The sequence below is a fragment of the Solea solea genome, chromosome 9, assembly GCF_958295425.1.
Source record: "Solea solea chromosome 9, fSolSol10.1, whole genome shotgun sequence".
NCBI lineage: Eukaryota > Metazoa > Chordata > Actinopteri > Pleuronectiformes > Soleidae > Solea > Solea solea.
This window is the reverse complement of record NC_081142.1, coordinates 28,759,149-28,768,588: the sequence shown is the minus strand read 5'-3', so window position 1 is coordinate 28,768,588 and position 9,440 is coordinate 28,759,149. Positions and strand designations below refer to the sequence as shown.

General features: G+C 42.6%; 2 protein-coding genes across 2 annotated transcripts; one reads left to right on the top strand and one right to left on the bottom strand.

Moving 5' to 3' along the window:
* The first annotated feature begins 695 nt into the window (after positions 1–695).
* Positions 696–5,101, top strand: cpt2 (carnitine palmitoyltransferase 2). The gene is made up of 5 exons (XM_058637936.1): positions 696–1,272; positions 1,959–2,039; positions 2,153–2,259; positions 2,564–3,871; positions 4,677–5,101. The coding sequence occupies exons 1-5, from the start codon at positions 1,061–1,063 to the stop codon at positions 5,003–5,005; spliced, it is 2,037 nt and encodes a 678-aa protein (XP_058493919.1). The 5' UTR covers positions 696–1,060; the 3' UTR covers positions 5,006–5,101.
* Positions 5,102–5,934: 833 nt separating this feature from the next.
* On the bottom strand, positions 5,935–9,342 carry magoh (mago homolog, exon junction complex subunit). The gene is made up of 5 exons (XM_058637940.1): positions 9,150–9,342; positions 8,776–8,834; positions 6,403–6,513; positions 6,241–6,323; positions 5,935–6,169 (listed from the first exon to the last, which is right to left on the bottom strand). Exons 1-5 carry the CDS (start codon positions 9,238–9,240, stop codon positions 6,070–6,072), a joined length of 444 nt encoding a protein of 147 aa, XP_058493923.1. The 5' UTR covers positions 9,241–9,342; the 3' UTR covers positions 5,935–6,069.
* Between the last annotated feature and the right edge of the window lie 98 nt (positions 9,343–9,440).

The window sequence follows — 9,440 nt, the reverse complement described above, 5'->3', positions numbered from 1 at the left end:
TCTGTTGTGACTTAGGTTCAATAAGTTTTCCATACAAAGTATTTAAACCATAAAATCCCACACACACACACACATATATATATGTAGCAGGGTCAGTTACTACAGTATATTTTTTTGAGGTACTGCAATTTATTGAACACCTGATATTTATTTTATTTGCCTTTTTATTTTATAATTGCACAAAATGTATGTTTTAAGTTTTTTTTTTATATATTTTACCCTGACACGGCAGGTTAAATTGTCATGTGGAACCTTCATGATTTTCTGTCCCCCACGTTCACTTTTGGGGTGCCCACCCAGTATTTAAGGGTGTGTCTGCCCTCACCTCTCCCCTTCTGCATGTTGAGCATTGTCATTATGCTCATATGGAGATTATCATGCTAAATTTGACAAGCTGTACATGTTTATTTTATAGAGGGCACGTTTCCCTGTTTTTCACATGCTGATGGGAGTTTTCTTTCACTTGCCTTTTGTCAGAAATAAACGGAGACTACCTCCAAAAGATATTCATCGTACGGCGAATTCTTCACAACGCAGACAGCAAAACTACCCCGGCTACATATATATTTATATATCTTTTTATTATTTATTATTATTAGTAGTAGTAGTAGTAGTAGTTTCTTATGTTATTTATTTATTTTATATTGTTATTACTATTATTATTATTGTTATAGGGGCCTGGCCCACACCCCGCGTCTGTAGGTGGCGGTCATGCCCCATAATGTTAGTGGCCAGCCGCCATGAAAAACCAAGAAGAAGAAGAACACGTCATCAAGGTCACGTGACGGCTCTAGCCGCCGGGTTGAACTTCCTGTTTAGCTATTTTTTCAAATCATAAATAAATTCGCTTCTTCTGCTTTCACGTGGTTGAGTTTGCGGTTTATCGTGTGAAACGACCGATTAATCGTTGGTTTGGCAGCTGTGTTTGAAACTGCGTTTGGAAAAACAAAGCAGTTTATCAGCAGCGAAACCAACATCTCAGCTAATGTGTCGTTTCGCTCTGTTTGTTTTTCAAGTTAAAGTTCATCGTATTTAACTTCCGGTGTGTGTTGTATAGAAAATGGCGGCTATGCTCTCAGCTCAGCTCGTTTCTTTTTCTTGTTTTTCTGCTGCTGCTTCTTCTTCTTCTTCTTCTCTGAGGAGATGTGGATCAGTGGTGCGTTCACGAACCGCAGCTCTGAGCGGCGTCCGGCACAGAAACTACAGCAGCAAAGACGAGTGTTTACACCGGAGTTTGGTCCCAACAATGCACTATCAGAAGAGTTTACCCAGGTGAGCAGCAGGAGGAGGAGGAGGAGCAGCTTCCGCTGCACTTTTATATTATTATATACGATTATTTACATAAATATATGTAAAGTAGGGGTTTCATTGTAAACAAATGTGCTTTAAAATGAATGAGTGCAGTGAAGGAAACCTATGACCCAGAAAGGAATGTAGGTGAAAGTGCACGTCATTTCACCTGAGTGACCACCAGGGGAAGTGACAGCCACATAAACAAGAGTTACCCAAGTATATACTATATATGTGTATATATATATATATATATATATATGTATATGTATATGTATGTGTATATATATATACATACATATGTGTGTGTGTGTGTGTTTTAAAAAAATAATTAAATCCAGTTTCTGTGATTTTTCAGCTTCTCCCATGACTCCACAAACGTAATGATTCAGTTTGTATGATTTCTTTATTTTATGGAGCAAAGAAACCAGAAAATATTCATATTTACTCAGAAAAATTACAGAATTTTTTTGTTATTATTAAAGAAAAAAAAAAGTAATTTTTCTAACATTTATTTTAAAAATACATAATTACATTGAATGGACTGAATTTTTAATGACTTTACAGATAATTGATATTCTGGGGTGAAGTCAATTTTCTAATACTGACAATCATTAACTGGTGAAACACTGAATTGTCCCTTTAATTAATATTTTCTAATTTATCAGGCTACCTGTACCAAAACTGGAGGATACAATGAGGAGATATTTAGCTGCACAGCGGCCTCTGCTGGATGATGACCAGTACAGGTTTGTGTCAGTGAGACACGTCACTCGTCTGTTTTTATTTCATGAATGGAAATGAAAGTGTGTGTGTGTGTGTGTGTGTGTGTGTGTGTGTGTGTGTGTGTGTGTGTCCTCAGAACCACAGAGAAGCTGGCTCAGGATTTCCAGAGTGGAGTTGGAAAACAGCTGCATGAAGAACTGGTGATTCAAGATAAAAACAACAAGCACACGAGCTACATCTCAGGTGAGCTCGTCATAGAATGTTTTTTAAACAATAAAAGTGCAATTAACTGTAAAAGTAGCGGCGTGTGTACGGAGGCAGTCGTCCTGGAATTCTATGTCGAGATCGTTGAGTTTCAGAATTAGACATTTGAGCTGCTCTTCCAAAAAATACCAGAATTCCCCTTTTCTTGTCAGTTTTAGATAAAAAAGTGCCACCATGTGGAAGCTTGAAGTATTGACGCTGTTCATTGACATGAGCAGGGAAAGGTTTAGATTGCTGTATTTGTCCGTTTAAATTAAATTTAATATTGTTTGATTTATTTCAGGTCCGTGGTTCGACATGTACCTCTCTGCTCGAGACTCCGTGGTGCTGAACTTTAACCCCTTCATGTCCTTCAACCTCGACCCGAAGCCCGAGTACAACGAGCAGCTGGTGCGGGCGACGAACGTGGTGTGTTCGGCCGTGCGCTTCATGAAGACGCTCCGCGCCGGACTCCTGGAGCCCGAGGTTTTCCACCTGAACCCGGCTAAGAGCGACACGGACGGCTTCAAGAGGTTCATCCGCTGGGTTCCGTCGGCTCTGTCGTGGTACGGCGCCTACATGGTGAACGCGTACCCACTGGACATGTCGCAGTACTTCCGCCTCTTCAACTCGACGCGCGTTCCGAAGCGCGGGCGAGACGAGCTCTTCACTGATCAGGGAGCGAGACACCTGTTAGTCATGAGGAACAGGAACATGTACGTGTTTGACATCGTGGACCGTGACGGGAATTTAGTGAAGCCTGCAGAGATCCAGTCGCACCTGAAGTACATTTTGTCTGACCCGACGCCAGCACCTGCCTTTCCTCTGGGGGCGCTGACGAGTGAGAACAGGGACGTGTGGGCGGGGCTCAGGGAAAAGCTCTCCGCTGCGGGAAACGCAGAAAGCTTGCACCTCGTGGACAGCGCGGTTTTCTGCCTCTGCCTGGACGACGAGAACATGCGTGACCACATTCACATCTCGCACAACATGCTCCACGGCGACGGCTGCAACCGCTGGTACGACAAGTCCTTCAGCGTCATCGTCGCCAAAGACGGACAGGCGGCCATTAACTTCGAGCACTCGTGGGGCGACGGCGTGGCCGTGCTCCGCTTTCAGAACGAGATCTTCAAAGACACCACGGAGCAGCCGCTGGTCCACCCGGGGTCTGTCGCTGCCACCGCGGTGGACTCGGCCTCCGCCGTGCGCAGGCTGACCTTCAGTCTGGACGGCGAGCTGGAGGACGGCATCAAAAAAGCGAAGGAGAACTTTGACGCGGCGGTGTCGAAGCTCACCATCGACGCCATGGAGTTCAAGAAGGGCGGGAAGGAGCGGCTGAAGAAGAACAAGCTGAGTCCTGACGCCGTGGCTCAGCTGGCGTTTCAGATGGCTTTCCTGAGGCAGTACGGACAAACGGTGGCCACGTACGAGTCGTGCAGCACCGCCGCGTTCAAGCACGGCCGCACGGAGACCATCCGCCCGGCTTCGTTATACACCAAGCGGTGTTCGCACGCCTTCGTTCACGAGGCAGGCGAACACAGCGTGCAGCAGCTCCAGGCCATGCTTGGCGACTGCTCCAAATATCACGGGCAGCTCACGAAGGAGGCAGCGATGGGTGTGTGAAAGACTTCTCTACCACTTTCTAATGACGTGAAACTGGTTTATGTTAAACAGGGAAAACACCACGTGACCCCTGAACTTTGCTGTTTTGCTTCTTTTATCTTTAAATGATAGTTCAAATTCATTGAAGTGTGGATGTATGAGTTACTGACCGAGTGTGCTGTGAGCGCCCCCTGTGCCTAAACCTGCAGAATACGGTCGGCTTTCTATAGATGGAAACCAGTGAAAACAGATTTTAGCCACTAATAAAATCCACACCTGTAAAATTCTTCATCTTGAAACAATGTTTGCCACTATAGATGGATGATAAATGGTCTAAAAACTGGGAAATTATTCTTATTATCTCACTGTCTGACAGAAGTGAAGTTTGTAAACCACTCACTCACTCTCCCACACCAAAGTCCAGAGAGAAAATCAGTGATTTTAACATCACACACACACTGCTGCCTCCATCACTAAGTTCTAATGTCTGATTTTGTCACTTCAGTGTTTGAAATCCTTTGTTTAGATTGACCTCAGTGACACAAAGTGACCACACGAGGCAGCAGAGGACCAGCAGCTCCTGTGTCCCTGTCATCTAAAATCACTGATTTTTCTCTCTGGACTTTGGTGTGGGAGAGTGAGATGAAGACGTGAACATAGACTTAAAATGTTGTAGATTTAATCAGGTTAGTGTTTTGTTAAGAGTTTAAAATGTATAAATTCTTGTGTCTGAGACCACGTCTGTCTGTCTTTAAAATAAGTCCACACAGCTGATGTGTCAACTCTCACATAAGCTCTGCTTCTCTGTCCGTCCCCAGGTCAAGGGTTTGACCGTCACCTCTTTGCTCTGCGGTACCTGGCCAACTCACGGGGTCAAACCCTGCACAGCCTTTACTCTGACCCCGCCTATGCCGCCATCAACCACAACATCCTGTCCACCAGCACCCTCACCAGTCCCGCCGTCAGCCTTGGCGGCTTCGCACCAGTGGTGCCCGATGGGTTCGGCGTGGGATACGGCGTCCACGACGACTGGATCGGCTGTAATGTGTCCAGCTACCCGTCTCGCAACGTCCACGAGTTCCTGCAGTGTGTCCACAAGTCTTTAGAGGACATTTTCACCGTCCTGGAGGGGAAACCACTCAGTTAGGAAGGTTAAAAGGATAGTTTTTTTTTTTTTTGAAGTGCTGGAGAAAACAGATTTTAGTCACTTGAGTTGTTGAATAAAATCAACGTGTACAATAAATTTAGAATCTGTTCACGTCTTTATTTCGCTGTTAGACAGACTTTTTTAACTGGAAACTGAAGTTTGTAAACCACTCACTCTCCCACACCAAAGTCCACAGAGAAATCAGTTATTTTAGCTCATGGGGACACAGGAGCTGCTGGTCCTCTGCTGCCTCGTGTGGTCACTTTGTCACTGAGTTAAATCTAAATGAAATATTTTAAGAGCCGAATTTTACAAAATAAGACATTAGAACGTGTGTGTGTGTGTGATGTTAAAATCCCTGATTTTCTCTGTGGGAACGTGAGCGTTTCACGTAGCAACAAACTTCAGTTTTACAGCACAGGACCTTTTTTAAGTGTCTTGACCACACTTGTCACAACCACTTGAACTACTCGTCGTCCTCGGCTTCTAATTAGTTGAACATTTTTGACTTAATGTGAGTAAAAATTGCAAAATCAAAGAAAACCTGAGCACTGGGGTTTGAACTTATTTAGTGATTAATGGTGAGGGAGAGGTTTTATCAATGATAAGCAGTTTAGATACTAATGTGAACAAATTTGTCACATGTCATGTATCTGAACATGTTTTTTGCACTTTTGTTTTACTCCACAGGTTGATGTTTAAAAGCATGTGAAACTTAACGTTTTGTGTCACTTTCGATGCTGTGCCTTACGAGTGACTATATGTGAATTTAAACCAGAACATTAACCCACGTCACTGTAAAATTATTGCATTTAAGCTGCTGAATAAATGATGGAATAAAAAAAAACATCTTGTACAAGAAAGTCATTTTATTCTAAAAAAGAGAAAAAGGGTCATTCTGTTTCTACAAGCAAAAAAGGCTGAAGAAGTTCTGTTTTTCTAACCCTTTATTTAAAATAAAAAAACAAGTTCCACCAAAAGCAAATGTACAAATGTGGTCATTCAACAACAGAAACATGAGCCAAAGAAAATTAAAACCAGGAAAGTCCACTTCTTTTTTTTGTTTAGATGGGTTTGATCTTAAAGTGAAGGCCGATGAGACTGAAGACCAGACATTTCAGGTCCTGGACCAGGTAGTAGAAGACACGAAGACCTTCAGGATCCCTGAAATAACAACAGCAGCTATTAAAAACCAGACGAATGTGAAAACATCAACGTTTCTTGACGTCACTCACTTTGACTGGTTCACGTCGATCAAGGAGCCGATTTTGGAAGTTGTGAATGAAATGTGTTCGTCCCCGATGACGATCTCCAGTTCCTATGGAGATACACACGGTTCAGGTTATTATGAAAAGTGAACTTTGTAAATAAACCTGACTGGTCACAGAGACACGGACCTGTCTGCCGACTCTGTCAGGAGGCGGCCACAGCGCGTCGTCTTCCTTTGTGATCTCACTGTCGTCAATGATCCTCTTCAGCTCCTCCATCACACTTTTGTGAACGTACGCCTGAGAAACGGAAGACAAGTGAGCTTTGAAGCCTTAAGACGCGAGTCATGTGTGTTTATAATGTCATACAATCTGATACTGGCAAAATTAGACCTGTTTATTCTACTAGAACCATGGTTCCCAACCTGGGGGGGGCAGAGATCACATGGGGGGGCACAGAGCTTTGACTGCTCTGAGTTTGTGAGGTTAATATAATTATATTATCCCAATCAGACACTCTACTGAATAATCAGACGTCAGTATGATCCAAATAAAAACTATCATTTGTTTGGTCCACCTCTCAGTTTATTAAGCTATTTGTCACCAACATGTGATCACGTTCCTGTTGTGTGAGAAACGTAAAAGTACCAAAGACTCACCAGGAGCAAAAAAAAGAAAACAAGGCAATACCTTGGTTTTGATTTAACGGAAGTACAGGACAGTTTTTATCCATATACACTGTGAGAACAGGAACAAAAAAATAAACTTTTTACTTTATTCTTTTTTGTGTGCGCGCCCTGGACAGGGGTTCGGGTCAGGAACACTGTACTAGAACATGAAATGATCAACTCACCTTCTCTCTACACATCATACTGCATTAGTTCAGGTGCCACAGTCAGCACTGAACCACATAATTTATTCTACACCAGGGCTGTTCGAACGAATTTCGGGAGTTGAATATAATTCAAATATTTTAAAAAAAACAATAATAATCTAATGCTGTTACTATTCGGATGTGTATTGTTTTTTTTTGACCCTCGCACAACTAGGGCTGGACAATAATACGATAACAATATGTATCGTGACAGCGTGACAGACACTTCCATGATATCAGTAGAAAAAACGTTTGATAAAGTCACTCAAACCAAAAAAAGCGCTCGTAAAATAGACAAAGCAGGTTTGGTTGCATGAACAAACTCAGCCCCTCCCTCGTAACCAGCAGCCTGTAGCGTGGTCAGAGTCAAACAGCCAATCACTGAACAGTCACATCCTCTTCCCCGTGTCTCACTCACAACAACAGCAGCATGTGAACATCGACTGAGCGCTGAGAGCGAGGAGATCACGACCTCGCCAGTATGGCAGATTTTTGGTTACTTAAAGTGCGACCACAGTCACGCCAATGTCGCCTACAAATGACACCAGACGACCGGAACCACCAAGAGCTTATTACTTATTATCAACAAACCTATTCTACCTGCTGCTACATGTGGAGATACACACACTCTGCAACACGGCAGTGTGATAAAACATCTAAACGCTACAAATACAGTGGTCTGACTGATAACTGTGATGATTCAAATAAGAGGAAGGTTAATTAGTTTAGAATAAAAGTGTTAAAGTTAAAACGTTTTTTTTAACTATTCATCATTTTTCAGCACACGCCACAGTCACCGCACATTCTATAGACGAGGAATGGAAGCTGAAAGATATCATTTTTTAAAACTAGCCACACGCCGAAAACATTACCAGATGCATCAGCGACAAACTTGGGTGAGCGGAACGTAAGTCAGTGCGCTCCATCACCACGGACAGTGCGGCTCATTATATTAACGCCGTCGAGAGGCAGCTGCAGGCCACCAGTGGACACAACGTGTAACAACCACATGATATTAAGTTGAAACTTATTCACATTTTAATAAAAAAATTTGAATATTAAAAATAAGGAATGGACTTTGAATGGGATTATAGAGGAAAATTGACAGTCCTAGTCTGTGATGTCATAAGAATATGTTCACCTCTTAATCTCAGTGTTGAACACACTTTTCCAGCTGAAAACTTAAGTTTATCTGGTGTGTGTGATGTTAAAATCACAGATTTTCTCTGTGGACTTTGGTGTGGGAGAGTGAGTGGTTTACCCAGTGTCAGAGACTTTCACTTAGAAAAGACTGTTAAAGTGCAAAATTACAAGGCAAAACATGTTCTTAACATATCACAGACTTAAGCAGATGGATGTTTTATTAAGTGACTAAAATCATACCTGTTTTCACTGATACAAGAGTTCAGTGTCAGTACCACAAATAACCACATTTAACAAACTATCATATTAAAACCTGACCCATATATTTACACAGTAGCTTCAATTCTATATTCTTTATTTATTGTACATATCAAAACACTGGAACAATAACAGCCCCAATAGCGTTAATTGAGTTAAAGTTACAATAATAACATTTAACAGTGAGACAATGGACTTAACGCCATAAATGAATCCAGACAACGTGAGAAACCTCATAAATACAGTTGAAATTAAGTCACACCAACGTGTTCTAAAGCAGTGTTTACCTCTTTCCTGATCATGACGTCATTCTTGTAGTTACTGTTGTTGGCGTACCTCAGTTTACCTGCAAGAAAACAAACATTTAAAGACAAATCTGAATTGAATGCACTAACTTTTTAACACGCGAGTTTGCTAGCGTCCCTGGTGGCGGCATGGTGCTTTTACACTGGAAATATATCGTTTAAAACATACACGTATTCACAAATTACTACAGTTTATGATGCGACTATTATTGTTTTGTTTATATTTCGTGGGGAATCATGTTGAGGTTTCATCTTTAACGGCTAGTTACGACGGCTAGCTGCGGCCTACACACACACTCGCCGGCGGTTAGCCACGTTAGCTTAGCCGCGGCGTGTTACCGCCAAATAAAACTCACCGTCGGGCCTGAATTCGAACTCCAGGAACTCGTGTCCGAACTTGCCCTTGTGTCCAACATAATATCTGAGGTAGAAGTCGCTGGTTGACATGGTGACTGTCCAGAAAATTAAGATTTCGCTCTGGTGAAACAGCGGAACAAAACTCGGCGAGCTGCAGCGACGCAGGGACTCGAGAAACCTCTGCGCATGCGCAAAAGGATCAAGTAAAGCGTGTGTTTTTGGTGCCCTGGTTGTTGGCTCTCAGGGTGATTGTAAATGTACAGTTCCATGTTTCTTTCACCTCACTCTTC